The sequence below is a fragment of the Cornus florida genome, unplaced genomic scaffold, assembly GCF_030987335.1.
Source record: "Cornus florida cultivar Cherokee Brave unplaced genomic scaffold, ASM3098733v1 CherokeeBrave_3.0.0_Hap2_Chr06, whole genome shotgun sequence".
NCBI classification, from domain to species: Eukaryota; Viridiplantae; Streptophyta; class Magnoliopsida; order Cornales; family Cornaceae; genus Cornus; species Cornus florida.
In genome coordinates this window covers 33,092,728-33,119,366 of record NW_026775576.1, presented here as the reverse complement: position 1 = coordinate 33,119,366, position 26,639 = coordinate 33,092,728, and the positions used below count along the sequence as shown (strand labels likewise).

The window sequence follows — 26,639 nt, the reverse complement described above, 5'->3', positions numbered from 1 at the left end:
CTGTTAACACAATTTTAGTCTAGCCTTCTTAGGATGTTAAACTGTTTAAAGAAAGTCCTCTTCCATTTGCGCCGCATAAAGAACTGTTGGAAACTGCGTTTCAAATTCCTATTCTAATTAGGTTTCTATTATAGAGTTGTATTTTATTAGGTAATTCTTGTTTGGCAAGTCTTGGGCTTCAAGGAATTGTAATCCTTGTCCAACAAGGAATTGAGTTTGGAATTGTTAGCATATATGATATCCACGATTTATGGAATGACTTACATAATAGTAGAGATCTGATTATGCTATAAAATGTGCTTTAGAATATGTTGTGATTTGATTTAGTTTCCTTTCTTATAATATGAGCATATGCTCTTTTTATCTATAAATACTAGAGCGGTGAATGAGTGATTCATCTCATTCAAGCCTTTACACAATTCTCTCATTTTTCTTCTTTTTATATTTCTACTTGGTATCAGAGCCAACACCTTTCACACCTTTTAGCAGCCTTGCTACTACTGCGGCAGCCACCTTGGGCTGTTTGTGACATCGTGTGACTTTGCCTACACATGTTTTTCTGTGTTGCCATTTTGTGATCGAAAACAGGTATTTTTAAGTTTTAAAATTTCTTTTTTACTCTTCTAGGGTTGCGTAAATTGGGATAGTTGGTCACCAACACCTAGAAGAGCTTGGGTAAAAAACAATTAGTCGATAAAGAGATTTCGGATATTAAGAAAGAGGCAGTTTGGCTATATGTAAGCTAACAACGCTCCTTAAAAAACAAAGTATGTATTTGGATTTTTCGAGAATAGTTTGAGGAGACATTATTATTGTTTATGGTCTGAGGAGACCCTTTGATTTATTAACAGAATTTGTGGTGTTTTTGGAGTTTTTTTATTGTCGTGTGACAGATTATGGCAGATTCAGGGTCCTTGACTGTTAATTCTCTTGGGTCAAGTTCTGTGGGTGGTTGTGCCATTTTTTCCACCAACTCATCAGAAAATCCAGGACTTCAAATCACCATGGTGAAGTTAGATGGTTCCAACTATTTGATTGGGCACAGTCTGCCAAGATGTTCATTGGTGTCAAAGGCAAGTTTGGTTATATTACTGATTCTGAGAAAGAGCCAGCCGAGTCAAAGAAGGCATATCCATAGTGGTTTGCACATAGCGCTATGGTTATGTCTTGGCTAGTCAATTTGATGAAACCAAACATAGCTGTTGGCTATAATGTTTATGAAGACTTCTAAGCAGATTTGGAATTCAGTTCAACGCACTTATTCTCAGTGGCAGAATAATGCACGGATTTTCCAGCTGGGGCAAGATATCACCAGGATTTCTCAAGGTGACTTGACAGTTTCAGGTTTCATCGCCAAGCTTCGTGTTATTTGGGAAGAGATGTCATATTATGATTCCTTCCACTCTTGGAAGGATCCAGATGATGCAGTTTTATATGCAGGGATTGTGGAGAAGAATTGAGTGTTTCAGTTTCTTACTGGTTTGAACGACGAGTTTGAGTATGCTCGTGTTTATTTATTAGGCTTATCTTCATTCCCTACTCTTGAGGATGCATACTCCTATTTGTTGTCAGATGAGAGCCGTCAGACTCATCCATTAGGTGTTGCTTCTGTTCATCGTTCTGCTATGGCAGTTCGGGTTCCCAACCTATCAAGAACTGCACCATCCCAGTTAGTTCAAAGCTCTATCACCGATCCTCCTCTGGGACGACAATGCGGACGATGTGACCATTGCGGAAAAATTGGTCATATCAAATCTCGTTGTTATGCTCTACATGGACACCCACCGCAACAGAAACAACAGTCTCGATCCTCTGCACATTCTGTTTCATAGCCAATCTTGTTGTCCACTCCTGACAACTCTGCCTCTACATCTTTTGCCACAATTACCTTGACTCAAGCTGATTTGGACAAGTTCAAACAATTCTTCAGCCAAATGAAGGCATCATCTCAACCAGCCTCCACTTATGCCCACTCAGGTATTATTGCGTCTGCACATAGCGTATCTACATCTTCGACACCATGGATCATTGATTCTGGTGCGTCAGACAATATGACTAGTATGTCCTGATTCTTCCAATCTTATAATATCTACTCTGGCCATCACAAGGTACGCCTTGCGGATGGCTCTTCATCTTCCATTGCTGGAAAGGGTCATATATCAGTTACTCCTTCATTAACTTTGTTAGATACACTTCATAGTTGACTAAAAATCTTATTTTTGTTAGTAGCGTTACCAAAAAATTAAATTGTAGTGTAACGTTCTTTCCTTCTCAATGTATTTTTCAGGATCTGGTGTCGAAACGGACGATTGGCAGTGGGCGTGAAGTGGATGGTCTATACCTGTTGGATGCTCCTTTGTCACCTCAAGCACATTCATCTTCACTTTTTAATTTTGTTTCATATAATAAAGCCCAGCTTATGCGTTGGCACATGCATGTAGGACATATTTCTTTCGGTTATTTAAAACATTTATTTTCTTCCTTATTTTGTAACGTGGTAGTGTCAGATTTATCCTGTGAGACATGTTATATGGCTAAACATGTTCGTTCCAATTATCCTGCTAGTAGTAATAAATCTACTTTAACACATTTTGATCTTGTTCATTCAGATGTGTGGGGTCCTTGCCCAATTACTTCTAGTCTTGGATTTTGATATTTCGTGTTGTTCATTGATGATCATAGTCGTGTTATATGGGTTTATCTTATGAAAACCAAAAATGAGGTATACACCATTATAAAAAATTTTATGACAATGGTTCAGACTCAATAAGATCGTACCATTAAAAAATTCAGATCTGACCAGGGTACAGAGTACGTTTATGGGGAGGTACAACGGTAATGTACAGAATTTGGGATTGAGCATCAGAATGGTTGTTCTAAGAGAAAGAATCGCCACATCCTTGACTTAACCAGAGCAATCTGCATTGGCATGAATGTTCCCCAGTCATTTTGGGGAGATGCAGTTCTTTCAACTGTATACATTATTAATAGGACTCCTTCTAGGGTTCTTAACTTTGTAGCCCCACTCTCAATCTTACATCCCAATTCATCTCTTTTTTTTATTCCTCCACGAGTCTTTGGGTGTGTGTGCCTTGTTCAGCAGTTGGGGCAGACTCGTACAATTGACCCCAAGGCTTTGAAGTGCGTGTTTTTGGGCTATTCTCACTCTCAAAAAGGTTATAGGTGTTACCATCCTCCCGATCGTCGGCGGTTTATATCCATGGATATTTCTTTCTTTGAGCATACACCATACTATAGTGGTTCAGTTGGTTCTCAAAGTGAATGGTTCCCATTGAATATAATGGATGATCACCTTCTTCTGTCTTCAACTCCTCTACCGTTACCTGTTTCGTCTTCTATGATTCCTCCTCGTGATACCCCTCCAGCAAGGGGAATTGTTCCTTTTTCACAGGTTTATAGTCGCAAAGAACAGGTACAAGCTTCTACTCCCACGATAGGCTGCCCTGTTCCTTCAGCACCAGCTCCACTTTCTCAAGCTATTGTTTCGCTTGATGATCGCTCCATTGCTCTTCAAAAGGGTAAACGCTCTTGTACATACCCTATTTCTAATTTTGTTTCGGATTATGCTCTCTCACCCTCTTATCGGAGCTTTCTTGTTTCTGTTGCCTCGGTTCCTCTTCCTTCTAGTGTTGCATATGCACTAGCACAACCTCAATGGCGTGATGCTATGACAGAAGAACTACAAGCACTTAAGAAAAATCAGACTTGGCCATGGTTCCGCTTCCTATTGGACGAAAGGCTGTGGGTTGTCGTTGAGTGTTTACAGTTAAGCATAATCCAGATAGGTCAGTTGCTCATTACAAGGCCTGGTTGGTTGCCAAGGGTTATGCTCAGATTTATGGCATAAATTATCAAGAGACTTTTGCCCCAGTTGCCAAGATGAATACCATCCGTGTATTATTTTATGTTGCTGCGATTCAATCTTGGTCTCTATTTCAGTTAGATGTCAAGAATGCCTTTTCTCACTGGTGATTTGCAGGAGGAGGTGTACATGGTTCCTCCTCCGGGCTTTCGTTCTCCTGCTCATTCCGGCATTGTATGTCGTCTTCGTCGTTCTCTGTATGGCCTCAAGCAGTCTCCTCGAGCTTGGTCTGATCACTTTAGCACTACCATACTCAAATTTGGTTTCCATCAAAGTGCAGCTAATCATACCTTGTTTTTACGTCATTCAGGTGGTGAGACAGTTGCTCTCATTGTGTATGTCAATGTTATTGTTCTTACCGACGATGGATACTACCGGAATTGCTGAGGTTCAGAGCTATCTTGGCCGTCAATTTAAGATTAAAGATCTTGGTCCCCTACGGTACTTCTTGGGCATTGAGGCGGCTCACTCCAAGGGTGGCATTTTCATCTCTCAATGCAAGTATGTTCTTGACTTGCTTTTTGCTTTTGGTTAGCTTGGCGCTCGTCCTGCTGATACTCCAATTGAGCAGAATCATCGGTTGGCTGATTCTGAGGGGGAGTTGTTGTTAGATGTTGGTTAGTATCAACGACTTGTGGGGAAGCTCATTTATTTATCCATGACTTGACCTGACATTGCTTATGCCGTGAGTGTCGTAAGTTAATTCATGCACTCTCCTTGCACCCCTCACCTTGATGCAACTATTCGGATCCTTCGCTACTTAAAAGAGTGTCCGGGCCGTGGTATTTTGTTTGCCAATCATGGTCACTTACGTGTTGAGGCTTGGACAGATGCTGATTATGTAGCATCAATTTCAGATAGGAGTTCAACTTCAGGTTATTGTACCACTATTGGTGGTAACTTGGCGCAGTAAGAAGCAGGATGTTGTCTCTCGATCTAGTGCAGAGGCAGAGTATAGGGCTATGGCTCTTGGTGTATATGAGTTGCTATGGCTGAAAACCTTGATGACAGACTTGTGCCTTCCATTGTTGATTCCATTCTCACTCTACTACGACAACAAGTCTGCCATTAGCATAGCAGCAAATCCCGCTCAGCATGACAGGATTAAGCATATAGAGATGGACCATCACTTCATTCGAGAGAAGATCATCTCTGGTCAAATTTGCACTCCATTTGTCACAAGCTCTTAGCAGTTTGCAAACATTCTCATAAAGTGCATCAGCAAGATTGTGTTTTAGAATGCATTGTCCAAGTTGGGCGTTTCAAATATCCACACACCAACTTAAGGGGGAGTGTTACCATATATGATATCCACGATTTATGGAATGACTTACCATAATAGCAGAGATCTCATTATGCAATAGAATATGTTGTGATTTGATTTAGTTTCCTCACTTGTAATATGAGCATGTACTCTTTTTATCTATAAATACTAGAGCTGTGAATGTGTTAGATTCATCTCATTCAAGCCTTTACACAATTCTCTCCTTTTTCTTCTTTTTATATTTCTACTAGAACTCTATAAATAGACACCTAGGTTATGGGCTGAGAATTATTAGAGCGAGAGAGATGTGGTCTCATGACAGAGTTGATGGGTAGATATAGTTTATGAGTTGGTAGAGTAGGAAAAACACCGGTAGCACTGGTAGCAACGAGATAGGTTAGTGGAGTGGCACATGGTGAAAAGGCATCTACGAGTTGTTGGAACTCTACTCTTGTAATAACTATTCAAATCATAGTGGAATCTCTTCTCATCCGTGGTTTTAGCTGAAACACGTTATATCTTGTGTTTGTGTGCGATTGCTTTGTTGGCTTTCATTGAATCTTTGTGTTCGTGAGCTTTTGCTGCACCAACAAGAAGCATATATATGTAGATTTCAAGAATTAATACACAAGAGACTCTTCTCCAATTGCTGCAAACATAAATAAATCATCTGCAGTATTAATATAAGAGGGAAATCATAAAACATATAATAAAAATTTATCCTGATTATGCAATATGCAGTTTCACATCATTTCATGGTTGAAGAACATACCCTTAGAAATCCCATTTCCAATATGAAACCCAAAATCATTGGCACAGCAGTAAAGATACCAATTTGGAAGAGAAACTGTGTGTTTAAAGCAGCGCTCAGGGCAGTATTCTTGGATATTTTAGCTCTATCTTCAATTTCTCCATCAAGTCCAGACAGTGCCTGCAACATGTTAAAAATCCATATGATGTAAAAGAGCTCTAAAAGGAATGAAAGATCTATGAAATATGATGTCCAAGTGGTATGCTGCCTGTTAATGATTCCCAAGGCAAACACTCAAAATTTATTTCATCCTAGTCAAGAAGATTAAACATGACAAACTGTCGACTACAAAGTTGCCACAAAAAATAAAAGATATAAAACTTACCAAATAGGCCTTTCCATAGAGGAAAAAGTATACTGTCAGCACCGTTAACTGCAAACACATTATAATAAGGCTTGTCAGATGAGAACAAGAAGCTAGAGTACTACAAATTGTAACATGGAGTATTCTACATATGACCTGTATGTAATGGCTTGGGCAGAAAAACTATGTGTTGTACACAGACAACTTATTTTCCCATAGGTGATGCACCAAATTAATAGTGTCTAGTGGAATCATATCTATTTGCTTCAAGTGGTATCAGAGCGTTTCCTTCAGATCTGTGATTACTTCGGATCTATGGCTAGGGTTCCTTGGTTTTCTCTTGTTTGGAATAAAGGGAGGCCAAGAACTTCTGTTACCATAGTTTTGGCCATTCTTGACAGATTGCCAAGCTTGATTAATTTTCAAAACAGGAGGATCCGTTTGACCGCAATTTGTCATAACTGTGCAGTGAATCACCATTCTGGTCTTGCACCTTTGCCAATGAGGTTTGCTTTGGGCTTGGATTTCTGAGTTTGCAGGCTGGAATATCTCTGAAATCTCTTCCTTTGATCAGTATATCAACTGGAATGTCAATTCTTTCAGACAGAGCTCTAAAAGACATAGTATCTTCAGAATGTTCTTTACTACTACAGTGTGGGGATTGTGGGGAGCTAGAAATCAGAGGTTACATGAATGGTGGTTGCATTCCTGCTTCTGTTGTTGCCAGAATGGCTGTTTGTGAGGTCTCGGATTTTGCTGCAGTTTCTTTAGCTGATTAGAATGTCTTGCAGTTGGCCACTTGTATTCAGCCTTTTAGTTTTTCTGTTCTCTTCTTGTTGGAAATGGACCTATTTCATTTCCATTGCTATGTAGAGTGGTGGTATGATTCCACTTTAATCCTGTACTTTATCGTTTTATCCTTTATTCCTTTTAATCCACAGCCACTTAGGAAAAAAAAAAAAAAAAAAGACTTTGAGAATTTGCAACACCAAATTTCTCGACTGAGCACAATTAGAACAATATGGAATAATTTCTCCTCGTAATTTGGATATTGGGAGACAGAGAAGGCGGCGAGCAAAGCGATATCAAGGTGAAAATTGGATAAAACAACCTACTGAAGAAAGATTTCAGTGACATATGCAGTCTACAAGTGCAAATTAGAGTGCTGCCACATCTGTTAAATTGTCAGAAAGCATATGGACAGGAAAGGTGAAACGTTCTATAGAACCTGAATTTTGATCCTACACATGCCAAGTGCCCAAGAGTTGTAATCAATCACCTTTCAGTCAACTTTTGATGATTCATTTGAAAGTGTAGACGAAGAAGATGAGATCTTGGGAGTACAATCAACCTATTCGCTTCAAGAAATTGACGAAAAGGAGAAGGAACATGAAGAAGAAATTTCTTTAGTGAATAATGGTGTTAATTTACATGAGGGTAGAAGAAATTCAATTGAAGAAATTAAATCAAAAAATGCAACAAGGTTCAATCGGGAGACAATGAATCCAATGAATCTAAGATTGAAATAGATAAAGAAGAAAGAAAGGTGAAGACGAGAAGACTAAGGAAACAATCAGCAACTTGTCTGACGTTAAAGAAGCTGTCACCATTCAAGCTGCATATCATGGATTTGAGAGTAAAAATAATGAATCTGAATCCGAGAAGCCTTTACTTAGCTGGGAGAAGGTTACACTGTCAAAGAGGGAAGGTGGACTGGAATTTGTTGAATAAAGCCTCTGATTCTGCTATTTGGAAGGACATCTTGTCTGTAAGGGAGAAACTGCTACAGAAGTTAGTTTACAACATTAATAATGGTTATATATTCAGTCTATTTTTTGACCCTTGGTATGAGAGGCTATCTCTACATCAGAGGTTTGGTCTAAGAACTCTTGTTGCTGGTTTCAATCTTAATGACACTATAAGTGTACTACAGCAGCAATCTGGGTGGAATGTTCCACCTTCCTGGCCTCCAGAGATTGCTCAATATCTGAATAAATTCACTAATCATGCAGTGGATGATGAGATTGGATGGGCTGATGGCCAATTCAGTTTCAAAGCTGCAAGGAATTATTGTAGACATCAGGGTACTGAGGTTCTGTGGTTTTCACTGGTTTGGAATGGTAGCAGACCCCGAGTATCCATATTTGCTGTGTTGGTGCAGCAACAAGCAAATACATTCTTGGTGCACCTTCAGAAACAGGGACTCACATTAACAGCCACATGCACAACTATTATAAGAATGAGGATTCGAATAATCATCTTTTCTGGTCATGCCCCTTTGCTAAACAGGTGTGGCAGTGGTTTTATGAAATTTGTAAATGGGAGGAGATTCTTATCATGTCTTCTTTTGAGGATGTCATTCATTGGTTCATTTTACAGTCATCTCACTCAATGAGGAATAAGATACTGAAGTGCATTTTCACTGCTATCCTATGGAGCATATGGAATCACAGGAACAAGGTGTTACATGATGGTCAGCCTTCAACAGCTGCTGAGTAGCTAGGGAAGTATGCCTTGAAGGATTAAGTTCTCAGAATGTAACTTTAGTGGACTTGCTAGCTCCTTTCTGATGTCTTTTCTTTTTCTTTCTTTTGTGTCTGGTCTTTTAGGGTATGCCCTATATCAGTCTTGTTTTCCTGTCTCCTTGTGATCTTTCCGAGAGATCACTTATCTTTTGTACTATATTGTTCATTTGTATCAATAAAACTTTCCAACATTCAGGAAAAAAAAACAGCTGAAAACTTAGAAAACAATATACTCGAAAGCTATTCTCAATCTCCTTAACATTTTGACTTGTCAACTCTCAAATTCAGTACCACATGACCACAAAAGACAAATCGGTTGGACAGATACTAATTTTCAATTCATTCAGTCCCAGATTACGAAACTGCAGTACAATTAGATAGCAGAAATAGCGTACCATTGTGCAGAAATAGTATCCAACAGTTGTGAAGTAGAAGGAGAGCATTCTGATGAAATCAAGCAGCTGCCCAAGTCTGTAAACATCCCTACTAAGAACTTGTTCACCGTTGCCACCAGCGACTTTCCCTTCAAATAAAGCAATCTGATTGAGCCCGACATCTCGTCCCTTGCCAACCTGTGTGCATTTGAATTAGAGTACTTTAACGCACATATTCTTTTAAACAAAACAAAGATGCAATTGTACCTGAATGTATTCATGGTGAGTAACATTTCCTTGTCGTAAAGTTGAATTGAACCCTGCATTGTTAACTCCAAAATTGAATCTCTCACCAAACAAAGAGTAGTTTGCATTTAGGAGAACAGATATTTAGTACAGAATAATAACAGTACATGAAGACTATGAAATTCACTAGACAGAAGAATCAGACAGGTGTTCTTGTTTGTGTATGCATGTACCGAAATAGAAACACCAATGGAAGCAAAAGTGGGATGGAAGTTCTCTTCACAAATATGATCATTTTTGGGGTCAAATTTTATACATCACTCATAATATATACAAGTGAGATCAAGCATCAAGTTCAAAAGTCAACGATTTAAAGATAACTAGGTGTCAACAAATAGAATAACATGGGACAATACATCTCTTGCAACCTAACTACATGACTAAAATTACTTGACTGGACAGACCTGTTTATAAGTGGGCAGGCCAGGGTCTAGAATATATATTGCCACAAGTGAAACCTGTCTATAACCAGGCATATTTTTAGCCAACCAAGGAGGAAAGGAATTATGCTATCTTACATCAGCAAATATTCTGAATCCACCTTTCATGAAGGGCTGTTTAATATGATCCATCAGGTGCAGGAGGCATGGGTTAGGAAGAATATCCAAGGTTTTGAAGAAGTGTTGAAGGGAAGGAGAAAGAATACGATATGTTGCTTTCATGCATTTATGTAACTGAAAGGTGACAAAGCACTCTAGTTCAAGGCATCTACTCTGGAATTTTACTTCAATGTACTTCAGTATCAAGAGGAGTAAACGCTCATCAAGTTGAATTAGTGTAGAGCAGGTGCTCATTAAACATTGGGTTATTCCCCAAGGAGATCCTCCAGGAAATTCCGTTTGGGAAAAAATATTAATTAATTTTTTTTTATAAGTAAATATGAATTAGAAAGAGTTCAAAAAGGGGAACATGTCCCAAAAACTGAAAAAATATTAATTACTGAAAGGCATCTTATAATAAGTAGCAAAAAAGAAACGCTCTAAGAAGGAATGAAATTGGCAAACCACACACAAGTTATAAAGGAATAAACAGAAACTAAATCACCACAAAAAGTTCCAACCACCAAAAGAATCAGCCAAAAAAAATATTGAACTCCTCTTGCACCCCACTTTCCCCCAAGTAGAACCCCTTTTTTTGCTTCTCAAGAGTCGAGACACTTCTTTTTTTAAGTAAAATTGTATTAGAAAGCGTTCAAAAGGGGAACGCGTCCCAAGAGCTATACAAATACCGAAACCAAAAAAGGGAGTCCTATGGACCCAAGGAACCCAAAAAGTCCACTATTTCATCTAAAGATATACAATTTCTCCCCATAACCCAACTAAAAAGAGAATAAATAATAGAAAACTTCACTGCCCCAATGGAGAATTCATCCCCATCAAAAGATCTTCTATTTTGCTCTTTCAAAAGACTCCACCAAACACAAAGGGTGGTTGCCCTCCAATAGTCACGAACATTAGCCCCCACCCTTTGGCCTCTCCATATGTCAATCAAATCCATTGAAGTCCGAGGCATAACCCTTTGGACGCCAAACAGACCCAAAATAAGACTAGCAACGGGAAAATGCAAAAGAAGGTGATCCGCAGATTCCCCATCTTTCTTACACAGACAACACCGGTTGACTAAAAAGGCCACCCTAAGAGGAGCCTTCGAATGCCAAACCATTTTCCACGGGAAATTGGAACCGTGAAACTCGGAGAGGCAGAGAATAAAGGAACGGACCTAAAAAGTCCCCTGCAAAGAAGGCACCCACGTCAAGGATTCCGAACCAGTACCATCCACCTCTTGTCCATACAAAAGGTCAAGCAAGCCAGTGACGTCGTCCAACTCCCAATCCTGAAAGGATTGCCAGAACCGCACATCTCAAGACAACTTACCACTATCGAGTCGATAATAGTCAGCTACTAAAGCATGTCTATCAACAGCAATCCTGAACAACCTTGGGAACAAACAAAACAATGGGTGATCCTCGCACCAAGTATCCTCCCAAAATCGGACATCCCTTCCTTCCCTAACTCTGAATCTAATATGCTTGGAGAACTCATCCCATCTCTTCCCAATTGGGTTTCCACACCCCCACACAGACAACACATCTGACAGGCCTAGATAACCATCCCCCTCTCTCCTCCCCAAAACGACATGAAACAACCTTCCTCCATAACCTATGTCTTTCGCTACCGAATCTCCAAAACCACTTGCCTAGGAGCGCTATGTTGAAAGGGGTCAATCTCCTAATCCCAAGACCGCCCAACTTAAAGGGCCTGCATACCTGCTCCAACCGGACAAAATGAAATTTAAACTCCTCCCCCCGTCCGCCCCAAAGGAAGTTCCGTTAAAGCATCTTAAGTCTTCTAACAATAGAGGAGGGGATCTGAAAAAGCGAAAGAAAATAAGTTGGAAGACTGGACAATGTACTCTTCACCAAAGTAACTTTCACTCCCTTCGAAAGATAGTGCTTTTTCCACCCAGCCAACCTTCTCTCGAAACGCTTATCACCGGGTCCCAACTTCCCACCCTCCTTGACGAAGCACCCAACGGCAAGCCCAAGTAAGAAATAGGGAAGGAGCTCGTCCCACACCCTAAAACCGCCGCAAGAGAAGCCACCTCCTGAACCTCCCCCACAAGAATAAACACGCTCTTGCCCACATTGACTTTCAAACCTGAGACTGCCTAAAAGCAAACCAGGACACATCTAAAATATCTCAGTTGGGACACATCTGCCTCATAAAAAACCAGTGTGTCATCCGTGAAAAGCAGGTGAGAGATCTCCATCTGTTGAACTGAATCTGGACCAATTCTAAAGCCCCTGATAAATCCCAAATCCACAACCCTTCTGATCAACCTACTAAGAGCCTCCGTAACAATAAAGAACAGGAATGGGGAGAGTGGGTCCCCTTGCCTCAAACCATAAGAACTGCCAAAAAACCCGAATGGGGACCCATTCACCAACACAGAAAATCTTACAGAGGAAACGCATGCGTCGATCCATCTCCTCCATCTCTCTCCGAAACCCATCCTCTCTAACAAATAAAACAAAAAATTCCAACAAACAAGATCATAGGCTTTCTCTCTTTTTTTTTTTTTTGATAACTAAGATTTTATTGAAAACGCTCAAAAGGGGAGCGGACCTAAAGAAACACAAGGGCCAAAAGGCGCCTCAAACCTTCAAAGAGGCCAAAAAACCAATAATCTCCTCAATAGATCTACAATCTCTCCCTGAGACCCAACAAAAACGAGTGGAAATAATAGAAAACTTAAGCATAGAAATAGGTTTCTCCTTCCCCTCAAAATATCTTCGATTTCTCTTGAGCCAAATGCACCACCAAATACAAAGGGGCGTAGCCCTCCAGGCATCCTGAATGAGAGCCCCAACAGAGACACCTCTCCAAGCCTCAATCAACCCTCTAGAGGAACAAGGCATAACCCAATGGACCCCAAATAATCCAAGCATCAAATCCCAACAGTCTCTGGCCATACTGCGATGTAAAAGAAGGTGATCAACGGTCTCCTCACCACACAAGCACAAATAACAACGATTAATCACCACCTGATTCCTCCTTCTCAAATTATCCTAAGTTACAATCTTACCCAGGACGGAAGTCCATGCAAAGAAGGCTACCTTAAGGGGAGCCTTAGAGCGCCAAATAGACTTCCAGGGGAAAGGGCCTCTGGTGCCAACCGAAAGGCACCTAAAAAAGGATCTAACCTCAATATTGAGAATTAGGGACCCAAAGCCAACAATCCAAATCCCCAACTGAGATCACCTGGCGATACAGGACCTCTAAAAAACGAGTAACCTCCTCAATCTCCCAGTCCTGAAAGTGCCTCCCAAACTGAACATCCCAAGTCAGTCTCCCGCTATCAAGGTGATAACAGTCAACCACCATGGCCTGTCTGTGAGAAGCAATCCTATAGAGCCGAGGGAAAGCGAGGGCAAGGGGAGACTCCCCACACCAAATATCCTCCCAAAAACTGATCCTCCTGCCATCCTTGATCCGAAAACGAACATGCTTGCAGAAAACATCCCACCCCCGCCGAATGAAAGACCAAACCCCCACCCCCCTAGGACCACGCACCTCAAGAGAACACCACCCACCTCTGCTCTCTCCAAACCTGCTTGCGATAACTCTCCTCCAAAGCCAATGCCTCTCAATCCCAAACCTCCAGAGCCATTTCCCAAGGAGAGCCTTGTTGAAAAGCAACAATCTCCTAATCCCCAAGCCTCCACACCGAATTGGACAACACACATAATCCCACCGAACCATAATCAAACTTACACGTAACTCCAGGAACACCACTACTGAGCCTATAATCCACACATTCACTAGCAATGAAAGCGGAATCTAGGATCTGCTGCCCCCAATGAATGCATTTTGAGGTTCAGAGATGACTCCGTCCAGAACCTCCCTCAATCTTAACGCAAGGACTTTAGCGATAAGCTTATAGATACACCCAATTAGACTTATTGGTCTAAAATCCAGAGTCAAGACACTCTTGTCTTTGCCTCCTCCAAACCGAGAATGTACATGCAAACGAGAAAATAGGATGGCTAGAAAGAACATTCTTTTTATGTGCAGGCACGTCAACATAAAGACGGAGAACTCTATATATTGAAGAGTTGTAGTCTAAGTTACATGGACTACTCTAAATGACTGAAATATTCATCTTTGACACATAACACTACAACGGCATAAATATGGGGTATAGATTCAACATGTTTAGCCAGTTATGCACCAAGTAAGCACATCCAATAATCAAAGTTTATTATATAATTGCACATAAAACTTTGTAATTAGATTTCTTTTGTTACATTATTGTAGATTTAATAAATTAAACATTTAGACTAAAACTCATACCTCGCCCACGCATTGACGCCATGTAACAAAGCTAGTTATTTATAATCAATTTTAGTCAAATTGAAAAACACCACCAAAAAACAAAATTAAATAATAAGGATTTTGGAGACTTGCTGGTGACTTTGCAAACTAGGGTTTTATTAGTGAAGGAGGATTCACAGCATGGAGGAGGGTAACCTCCTCCCCACAGCCACCGGGGGCAGCTTCGCCACGGATATGGTTCCTTCACGTATGTTAGGAGAAGTTTGTTCGGAAAATCTAAAAACCCTCCTTCATTAATCTCAACTACCAAGCTTACTGCAAACAACATAAAATGTTTATTTTGAAGATGTTGATGTCAAAGATGATTCAAAATACTGATGAAACTCAGATGTAAGATGCATGATGGGCAAGAAGCCATAATGTCCTTTTTTCCAAAGCCTACTTACAATGTAGATGGTGTAAAGATTTCAGTTTAATCTATCTTAAGGATGGAATTTTTGTCGTTCAATTTGAATAAAGGGACGATACAAAGACAATCTTACAGCGTGTTAATACTTTTGAGGGGCATCCAATAATTCTTAAGCAACCAACGTGGATCTGGAGACGAGGAGTTATTGGGATCAGTCCTGATATGGATGAAAATTAATGGCCTGCCATTATACTGTACAAATAGAGTGGTAATCTTGAAAGAATATTCTAGCTTTTCAAAGCCTTTATTTCTGGATGTAGATTCTTCTTCCTCTGAGAAGGATCAACATGTTAAGAGTAATGGTTGAAATTGATACTTACAAAGACCTTGCAGAGTCTGTAACGATGTGTGTTCAAGGTGAGGAGTGTAAGATAAATTTTTACTGCGAATGGAGGTCTCAGAAATGTTCACATTGAAAAAGAAATGATCATTTGGTTTCCAAATGCTCATTTAGGTTATTGCAGATCAGGAAATAATGGAAAGAAGACTAACAATTGGGTGGTGAGCAAAGAATAGGAAATGGTTGAATCTGTTCAGGTTAAGGCTCTTAATAATACAGCAACTTTAGAGCAGATGGAATATGGAAGATGGGGATGGGATTATGTTGCAGAATCAATTTTTAGCTCTTGTTGAGAAGGATGTGCATACAGAGAATGAGGCTTAACAGGTGGAGAGTAAAGCTATGGTTTGGTTCCTTAGAGAAATGATAATATTTCTTGCAGTGAAAAGGGTGTGGTACAGGAGAGCTCTTTTCCTATGACTGAAACTGAAGTAAAAGCAACTGATGTTGATGCTGTTGTGGACCACAGAGAGAAGGCTGCAAACATTTCATGGCTATTAGGTCAAATGATTTAATGGTTGCTCACGTCAATGTCGGGTTACGAAAATACTGAGCAATGAGATCATGATGAGGTTCAGGCCTTAAGTGATGAGAGGGAGCATGGATAATCTGCAGTACAGCATGCCTTTGTGTTAGAAATCTCATTAAAGATATTCCTTCACTTACCAAACTATTCCCTACTGATTCCACATACATTGAAAAACACGAGCACAGTGATCTGTATATGTTCAGCATGGTAATCCATAAAGATATACATACAAGCATGCCCGAATATCTAGGCTTCGAGGAATCAAGGTGTTCACATATCACCAAAATATCAGAATTACAACACTGCTATAGAACACAGGCCGATTTCAGGAACTCCAATTGATGTTTACAACCTAGTGAACAGCTCATTCTTTCACTCACAATAATTGAACTTTTAAGCTCCAAAATATACAGCTAGGTTTTTTACTCAAATTGTTGCAAAATTTTACAATATACATCTTTCTTTTTTTTTTTTTTTCTTCTTCTTCTTTTTTTTTTTTTTAATTACATAATTTGGTATTACTGTTAAATGAAACCTCTTTAAGCAAGTTGGCAAATCCTTCATTACCTGCCCAAAGCCTTGTTTTTAAAATAAATATTTTAAAGCAACATTTTGAAGAAAAAATGATGCTTAACAAGTCACCAGCATTATGACTAGCTTGGGAAACACATTCAGAAGATAAGCATATTAATTTCACCCAAATGGCATCTTGCTCAAAAGTCATACCTGAAAAGATATCCTCACTAATGTTAATTACACGAGAGGCCTTGCTGATACCCCCCCTTGTTATATGGAAAACTCTATCAAAAACATCGGGATGGCCATAATGCATACGAATCCTGAACATTATTAAAGATCTCAGCTATAGTTATGTATAATTTTATTGATTATATGAAGGAGCATATTCACATGCATGATAAATATGAACTTACTTCAAAGGATTTGCTAGAACACGCTGACCAAGAGTTACAAAGCTAGCTTCTTGATTGGACATGAAAGACGCTAAAGAAGAGACACTGCAAAAGTAAGGTTAAGAATGACAATCATTAGTCAGACGAAAAGCAAGAAATAGAAACAACTAGTTGGGGAAACATACCTTCCTGTAAACACATGTTCCCTCACACCTAGAATGGTAGGAGGCCGAATTCCATGGTCACGATGGAATTCTTCAAGAAGATTTCTCATCTTCAAAGCTTCCTCAAAATAATTATCCTAAAGTAAAAACAGTAGAAGTAAAAATAATAAGAATCACAACAACTGACAAACACCAGCAAAGAAGATCTATGCTAACAGAAGAATATATAATGACAATACTGCAAAATATGATTGCAGTAGATTAGCAAGGAATAGAGGGAAGCTCTCAAACCATAAGTTAAAAAATAAAGTAACATAGCCAAACTAAGCTATATACATCAGAAAAAATATAATACAAGTAGAGTCTTCACATAACAGAAATACATTGGAATAAAGTAACAGTATGTGTGTGGGTCAGAGTTCATTTCTTTCATGGTGATATAAAAATTAAAACAGTCCAATACTGCATATACTACCCTATGCTAGCTCTATTTAACTCAATCAAGTGATGCAAGAGTCCAAGAACATGGGGACACTTGAGCCATGCCTCTGGAATAATAACTCAATCAATTCTATGGTTGTGTACCATTTGGTCACATTCAATATCCTAGTCGTAATAAACTGTCTCCTCGTGCTCACAAGTGTGTTTTTCCAGGGTACTCACACTCAGAAGGGGTTTCGTTGTCACAGTCCTGAGTCCCAGAGTTACTTTGTGAGTGCTGATGTTACCTTTTTTGAGTACACTGCTTTCTTTAAATTGTCCGGTCTGCATTTGTCTTCTGAAATGATATTTTCTCGTGAGGGGGAATCTTCCTTATCTTTACCTACTCTTCCGATGTCAACCGCCTGGTTATGCTGTTGCTGGTACTGAGCACCTCGTTTGTTGCCTGCGCAATGCTCTATACAGTCTGAAGCAGTCTCCCCGTGCTTGATTTGATAGATTCAGTGCTGTGGGGATTGAGTTTGGTTTTCAGCGCTCTACTTCTGATTATTCTGTGTTTGTTTGTCACTCTTCTGGTACTATTGTCTTGATTGTTTACGTTGATGGATATCATTATATCTGGGTGAAATTCAGTAGGCATTGCAGAGTTGAAGCGACACTTGGGTCATCATTTCCAAAACCAAGGACTTGGGTGCTCTTCATAATGTCCTTGGGATTGAAGTTGCTCATTCTCGTCGGGGCATCTCACTGTCTCAACAGAAATATGTTATTGATTTTCTTTCAGAGACCGGTCTCTTAGGTGCTCGACCTGTTGATACTCCTATGGATTCAACCGTCAAACAAGATGCCGAAAATGGGGAATTGTTTGCCAATGTTGGCCGATACCGACAAATAGTTGGGAAACTGATCTATCTTACTGTCACTCATCCTAATATTCCTTATATTGTTGGTGTGGTTAGTACGTATATGCACGCTCCTCATCAACCTCACTTTGATGCTGTTTGTTGTATTCTGCGTTATCTGAAGGGTGCGTCTGGGAATTGCCTGTTGTATACACCATCTTCTTCCTTGTCTGTATCTGGTTTTAGGGATGCTGATTGGACCGACAGTCTGTCTGATAGGCAGTCTACATCTGGTTATTGCACCTTTGTTGGTGGTAATCTAGTTACATGGTGCAGTAAGAAGCAAACAATAGTTGCTCGCTCTAGTGCTGAGGCCGAATATCATGTTATGGCTCACACCGCCTCTGAGATGTTATGTGTTCGCTCTGTTCTTCGGGATATGGGTATTGACTTTCCTACTCCTATGTCAATGCATTGTGATAATCAGGCGGCTATCTTTATTGCTAGTAATCCAGTTTTTCATGAACGTACCAAGCATATTGAGATAGATTGTCATTTTATTTGAAATTTGCTGATGCAAAAACAGATTGTTACTCCCTATATTTGCTCTGAAGACCAGCTGGGTGACGTTCTTACGAAACCACTAGCCAGTCCGCTGGGGGGGGGGGGGGGGGGGTTGGGGTGGTGGGCGGTGTAAGTATTAGAGAAGGTGGTTGTTATTTCTTTTATTTATCAAGGGCACTATTGTCTTTATGTTTACTTAGTATATAATAGGCGAGAGGGGTGTTGAAACCCTAATCTTTTGGCTCACCTTTCACAAAACATTCATCTCTCTCTTTCTCTCCTCTTCTTCTACTCACCCTCACTTCTTCAATTTTAACTATATCCATTGATGTCTTTTTCTTTGTGCATACACCATATCATAGTGGTTCAATTGGTTCTCTAGGTGAGTGGCACCCACTGAATACAAAAGATGATCACCTTTTTCTGTCTTCAACTCCACTGCCTTTTCACTTCTCTTCTACAATTCCTCCTCATGATACCGTTTCAGAATGGGGAATTGTTCCCTTTTCACAAGTCTACAGTAACAGAAAACATGCTCAAGCTTTTACTCCCACGACGAACTACCCTGTCCCTTCAGCACCAGCTCCGCCTACTTGTTGTTCCGTTGAATGATCGTCCTATTGCACTTAGGAAGTGTAAACGTTCTTGTCCATGCCCTGTATCAAAATTTTGTTAAAGATTGTGTTCTCTCACCTTCCTATCACAGTTTTCTTGTTTTTGTTGCCTCGATTTCTCCCCCTCCGGGCCTTCGCTCTCGTGCCCTTTCTGAGAGGGTCTGTCGATTTCGTAGCTCCTTGTATGGATTCAAGCAATCTTCTCGAGCTTGGTCTGATCGCTTTGGCACTGCCATGCTCAATTTGGTTTCCATCAGAGTGCAACTAATTGAAAATTGAAAATTCTGCCCTGCATCAGTCTCCCCGTGTTGGGAAAAACTCGCTCTAGAGATTGGAGCAATTTTCCACGATCAATAAAAAATCCGAGCATTGATTTCCATCACTTCTTTCTCCTTTTCCGAACTCGAACCAAATACATTAATCTTCTTATACTAACAAATAATATAGTTGCTAAACAAACATGAATTTTGCTCGATGTCCTTTGAAATTGGGTAGGATCACAAAACTCAGTATCCTAAACTAGAAATTTAATCAACTTTAATTTTTCTTACAACAACCGCCTAGCAGTTGTATTGCGCTCCAAGAATTCATCCCAAACCATATCATAAAAGTAAAATCCATTATTTTTCATCTCCATGGATCCAAAATCTTCATAATCAACCATGCATACTTCATCTTGAGATCCTTCTTTCGTAGCTTCCTTATCATCCTCATGTTTCAGAATCAATAGTGGCTTTTGCATAACTAAGAATTTACCTATATCTCCGTATATGATATCATCCTCTTCCTCCAAGTAATCACCATATTTTGGCTTAACCATTAGGGTTGCATCATCTTCCTTGATCAAAAGTTGTTTTTCTTCTCCACCAAAATTTCCTACCAACTCAGGAATTTCCTCCACAAACTCACAATCCCAACGACTTTCATCAAGTATAATACTTGGTTTAGGTGTTGTATTGCTGCAAAAAGGATTGAAAAAACCCACTTCATAAAAACAAAAAATTTGGAAATTGATATTTGTCGGCCAACAACGATCAATCCCGTTGTCGAGTGATCTATGGCGACATGAAAAATACGAATTTCGTAATAGTCTCAGTGTCTGACGCGTCATCATCCACCTAAACATTGTCATCAACCAGGACGTTGACAACATGTTGACCTAATAGTTGAGTCAACAACTCAACTTGTCTCCACAAAAACTTTAGGTTAAATTACACCTAGACCCCCTGAGGTTAGGTCATATTTCAGCCAGATGAAGATTTTGGTTTTAACTTTCACTTACACCCCAATTTACTTTTTGACTTCTGATACATTTGAATTGACCATTTTACCCTCAATTTTTTAATACAATATGTATATATAATCTTAAATGACAAAAAAGCCCATACTATATATATATATGTGTGGGTGTGTATATATATATATATTCAACACCGGCAGCTCCCACCATATCCATCACCACCAACGTCCCACCCTAACACCTGCACCACCAACCCACCCAAAACCAAACTGCACCCCCACCCAACATCTCATCACCACCACCCACCTAAAACCAAACCCAAAAATACACAAAATCCCATCCCATCCACTGCCGAAATGGACGTCGATGACAGAATCGAAGGCGAAGTCGATTGTTGAAGACGACGCTGAAGAGCAAGTTGATATCGGTGGTGGGTGTCGGATTACAACCTCTACGGTGGCCCAATTAATATATCTCGGCAGTGAGACATCGGATTACAGGCTTACAGCCTCGACGGCGTCATAATCGGCGGCAAAAATCCTCATCTCGTGCTCCGGCGGGAGGGTTTGTGAGAAGGGAGAAAATTAATGAGGTAGCTACAGTCGCGTATCTGTGTGGAGAGAGGTAGCTACAGTCGCGGCGGCGGTGGTGAAAGAGGTCGTGGTGGAGGTGGTCGCTATGGCGACGGGAGAGGCGATGGGATCAATTCGCCGATGACGACGATTTGTCAAGTCAAACGGCGACGACAGTGGAGAAGACGGCAATGATGTCGAAGCCTCCAACGGCGTTGAATCCTTATCTTTTTTCTTTGATTTAGGGTTTCTTTCCCACTTTCCACCAAATCACACACACATATATATATCACCCACACCATATACCACCCCCGCCGGCCCGCCGCATCACAGCTCCACAACCCACAGCCACATCCGACGTCGTCATCGCTGATTGCTCTGACTAGACGCCCGTCGTTGCTTTGTCGTCGCTTGGGAACACGCTGATATGAACTGAGGTCGCCGGAATTGAGTTTTGTTTCGCCGGAACTGGGTCAGTGTGTATTTGCGTATCTGTTGTGAGGGTTTGTGAGAAGGGAGAGAGAAAGGGGAAAAAGAGAGGTAGAGAGAGAGAGAGGAAGGTTCACCGGGGGAGGGGTCATGGGTAGTTTGGTCACAAATATGAGGCCAAAGGGTAGTATAGTCTTTTAACACTTCAAAAGTCCTAAAATTCATATTTGGGGTGCAAGTGAAATGCTAAATCACTAATTCATATACAAGTGAAATCTAAAACCAAAATGTTCATATAGGTGTAATATGACCTAACCACAGGGGGTCTAGGTGTAATTTACCCAAAACTATCTCGTTTTCATGTTGCTTGGGTAAGGGTTCCGCCAAAACCTGCACTCTACGATTTCCTCCTCTCGGCAGTTTTCGTGGAGGTATGATTGAGCAGCTGGGAAGCCGAAACCAAAGCTCTGATACCAAACTGATGCCACCTTACCAAGAGGAGATAATCAAATTGTCCTCTCAACAATATTGAAACGAAATAAAGAACAAAAGCAAGAGAAAAGGATAAATTGCAAAGAATTGCAAAGCAAACTTTATTTGATGTAAAAATAATAATAATTTCTTCCACTAAAAACTGGTTGAACCCTAGAAATTACAAGGCTTTATATAGAATTTCTTCCTCCCCAATCCTAACCTTATATTAGCTAACTACCAAATATAAAATAAACACAAAACGGGAAAGCTGCTGAAATTCAAAAAACTACTCAAAAAGGAAAGGTAATGAAAATAAGAGAACTACTCAAAATAAGTAAACTTTGAAAATATGGAAGCTTTCTGGAAAACATAAATTCCACTTGCAGAATTGTGTGAAATTCTGCATGCAATTCTGCCTGCATCAGTGACTTACAATATTAGCTGAGATATGATAGCCTAAATACTAGACTTGTCAATGGATCGGATTCTAATCCGAATCCGATCCGATTAGTCGGATATGGATTAAACAAAAAATCCCCGTTAGCTTAACAAATCGGATATGGATTTTACCGATCCGATCCGAATTAAAATTATATATATAATAATATATATATATTATAAGAGTCTAGCCCCAAACCCATATATATATATATATATATATATATATATATATGAGTCTAGCCCCAAACCCATATATATATATATATATATATATATATGAGTCTAGCCCCAAACCCATCTCCAAGCCCACTTCTTATTCCCAAGCCCATTCCTCCATTAATCTATCTAAACCCTAACTCAGAACAACATTACCTGTTCTCACTTCTCTCCTCTTCATATTGCAATGATTGAAATTGGAAGGTTTTTTTATTTTTTTTCACGGTGTGAGATTTAACACTGAAATTGATATGGAAGTGAAGATCAGTGTGTGCACATGCATAGATTCACATATGCAAATTTTTCTTTTAAATTTTTTATTGATATATATAATTTACATGCCCTCTTTGCCCTAATTTGTGTTCCTTTTTTTTTTTTTTTTTTTCCTTCTAAATATGTGCTTTGCAACACACTGCATAAATATATACGCTCGTGTATAGAGGAGAGTGTCGGGGATTAATGTTCCTAGTATGTTTTATACTATGGTTAACTGCTAAGTTGCTTGTTCAATGAATGATTATTATTTTCTTTTTGAAAATACTTGCAGTCGGGAGTTCACACACTATGCATACACATGCATAGATTCAGATCGGACTATCGGATCGGACATCTGATAATCAAACAAATCAGATACGAATTGACTAAGTAAAAATCCGTCGGATTGTCGGACAAGATCGGATCACTCATTATACTTTTTGGATTCGGATCGGATTGACCATGATCCAGTCCGAATCCGTCGGATTGTCGGACAAGATCGGATCACTCATTATGCTTTTTGGATTCGGATCGGATTGACCATGATCAGGTCCGAATATGATCCGTTGATAGGTCTACTAAATACCAGAGTTGTGAATGAGTACTTATACTCATTCAAGCTTTTACATATTTCTCTTGTATTCCTTCTATCTTGTATTTATTCTCTAATGAAGTTCTTTATTGGATTGTGATTGATTTGATGTCATATGGAGATAATTTATGAATTGCTTAGTAGGATATTCAGATAAACAAATTGTTCATGGTATATTTCCCGCGTATAAAGATCCATAACTGTGGTGGTAATTTTAGGAACAATCGAGTTGTGAGATAATTAAGTTTGCATAACTAATAAAAGATGATGGTATAGAGACTAAAATTATAAAGACAATATGATAAACAATAAGATCTTCAAAGATACGAGTCACAATAATGTGATAAACAAAGTGAAGCAAGGATATGACCATATATACAAGTATATATAAAAAAATTAAAATAATTCGCGTGTATGAACAAATAAAATTAAAAGTAATTCCTTGTGAAAATAAATACATTACAATAAAAAAATAAAAATAAAAATAAAAATAAAAAAAATTGTAGAACCCTATCATGAGCATCAGAAAATGAGTTTGGATTAAATGTGGGGGAGGTCAACGATAGAAGCTATTTATTTATTTAAGACACTAATGGATACATATTGAGAGAAGAAGAAAGTCTCCATAGTCCATATTGGTTTTATTGATTAAGATAAAGTCTGTGATAGGATTCCTTAGAGATGTAATACGTTGGGTTTAGGAAAGAAAGGAGTCACAAAGGGATAATATATTGACACAATAAAAGACAGGTATGATGGATGTGAGACTATAGTTAATACAACTGTAGGGACAACAAGTGAATTGCCTTAGTTATGGATGAGCTAACACAAGCTAATAAGACACATTCAATATGAGATTTCATGGTGTATGTTATTTGCTGATGATATTGGTTTAATTGATGAGACTAGAGAAGAAGTCAGTGCTAAATTTGAGGCTTTGAGGGAAGTTATAGAATTAGAAGGTAGTAGGATAAGTAAAATAAAATAGAATACAAAGAGTACTAGAGTGTAACTTTAGTTGTTGAAATACAAATGACAATGTAGTGGAGATTGATAATCAAAAGGTACAAAAAAGGGAAGATTTTTGTTATTTAGGCTCGATTATCCATAATGAAAGAGAAATTGGAGGTGATGTTAATTATAGAATTCAAGTACAATAGGTCAAATAGAATAGTGCATCTAATATATTGTTAAGATTGGAAGAGAAGTTCTATAGAACAACTATTACACCAGCCGAACTCTATGTGATAGAATGTTAGGCAGCTAGGAAAAAACATATGCATAAAGTGTGACAGAAATGCAAATGTTGGGATGGATCCGCGTCAAGACAAGAATCGATAGAATGAGAAATAAAAACATTCATGGCTACAAGTATGCATATACACGTCAAACATATCAAATCTCCAAACAAAAGGACACATGGATAGTGCTAAATACTCATTTTATTTAATATTATTATTTTGTTTTCTAGAGTAAAATAATGTATTTTTTTAACATACTTCACTCAATTACAAGGGTACGTTTTTTTAGGTGCATGCCCAACCAAAAGTGTCGTACACATATCCCATACCCAAGTCCGAGTACTGTGTGTCCAACATGGATACTTCACCCACTTCTGAAGAGTCCACGTAATATAGAATAAGACCAATTGGAGATAACATGAGACAAAATTGATTAAGATAGTTTGTACATGTGTGCAAATGACCTTTAAGTGCATTAGTAAGAAAGAGTGTCCACATTGAGGGTAAAGCTAGGGAAAGAAAAACACCAAAGTTAATGTGGGTCGAGTTAGTAACGAAATGCATGATAACATGTGGTTTGATTGAGGCTATGGTCATAGAAAGTGAAGAATGGAAGAATCGGATTTATGTAGCCGACCCCAAGTAGTTAGGAAAAGGTCGTCTTTTTTTTTTTTTCTTTCAATAAACGACGTGATTCCATTGAAAAGATTAGACAATCAGTACAATGGATAAAGAGAGGGCATACCCTCCCTATACAAAAAAAAGCCATTATAGCAAATAGAAAAAGACCACTTCCAATAGATTTGGAAGCAAGTAGAAAATAAGAAAATAATAAGCCTCACACTAGGAAAACGTTTTTTTTGTTATTGTTGTTGTTCATATCTTCTGGTTTATAACTTGTGAAATTGAATTCAACATGAAAGCTTGAGGCTTATTCACACTCCATACAATCTTTTTTGTAGATAAAAGTTCACTAAAAAAGGGGGCACAAGTCAACCAAAGCTCGATACAAATTTTTTGTAGATAAAAGTTCACTAAAAAGGGATGTAAGTCAACCCAAGTTCAATATAGCTAAAATCATCTTTAGTAAGACGTAGTCTTAATATTCAAGACCCTTATTCTGTTATTTCTAGTCATTTAAAAAATGATCTTTAGTAAGACGTAGTCTTCAAATTCAAGACCCATATCTTCTAGTTTATAACTTGTGAAATTGAATTCAACATGAAAATTTGGAACCACACTCCATAAAATCTTTTTTGTAGATAAAGTTCACTAAAAAAGGGGGTGCAAGTCAACCCAAGCTCGATAAAAAAAAAAAATTGTAGATAAAAGTTCACTAAAAAAGGGGATGCAAGTCGACCCAAGTTCAATATAGCTAAAATCATCTTTAGTAAGACATAGTCTTAATATTCAAGACCCTTATTCTGTTATTTCTAGTCATTTAAAAAATTGTCTCTGAAATGCTTATAAAAATAATAACAACAAAACAAAAGGCGAAGCCATACTAAAATGATGCATCCCAATATTCAAGGGTGATTTATATGTATTGTGATAACCAAGGAATTCCGGTGTTCTAGGGGTATGATATGGTAAAGCCACTTTGTAAACATATCCATACTTCATAAATATCAAGACACGGGATCAATAAGGTAATTTATTCAATAAGTAGGAATGGCAGAGTTGCTTCTATCATATAACGAAATTTAATTATGTAGCTACAATACACATCCATGCTTTACCTTGAATGAGTTGTGATACATTAGAAGGTACTTTGGGTCATTTAAATATATTTAAACAATTAATTTCAATAATCTGGTGGTCTCTCTCTCTCAAGAAAGGAGAAATTGCAAAAAACAGGAAAAATAATTTGGAAGAGATGCTGGAGTTAAGAGTTTGTTTAGAACATCATACTATAAAATGTAATTACAGAACGGTTTCTTATATCTCAGCAAAATGTAAAGGTATCAATAGTAGCTAGCCCGCCCAACATCCGCAACACCCCC

At 38.8% G+C, this 26,639-nt stretch overlaps 1 protein-coding gene across 1 annotated transcript in view; it reads right to left on the bottom strand.

The window, feature by feature from the left end:
* LOC132311294 (callose synthase 9) overlaps positions 1-26,639 on the bottom strand; it is a 134,962-nt gene that overhangs the window by 26,419 nt on the left and 81,904 nt on the right. The window contains exons 38-44 of the mRNA XM_059809142.1: positions 16,737-16,852; positions 16,573-16,656; positions 16,367-16,479; positions 9,429-9,481; positions 9,183-9,359; positions 6,284-6,331; positions 5,920-6,078 (exon numbers count right to left, since the gene is read on the bottom strand). Coding sequence (XP_059665125.1) covers positions 5,920-6,078; positions 6,284-6,331; positions 9,183-9,359; positions 9,429-9,481; positions 16,367-16,479; positions 16,573-16,656; positions 16,737-16,852 — 750 coding nt within the window. The remainder of the gene's footprint in view (positions 1-5,919; positions 6,079-6,283; positions 6,332-9,182; positions 9,360-9,428; positions 9,482-16,366; positions 16,480-16,572; positions 16,657-16,736; positions 16,853-26,639) is intronic.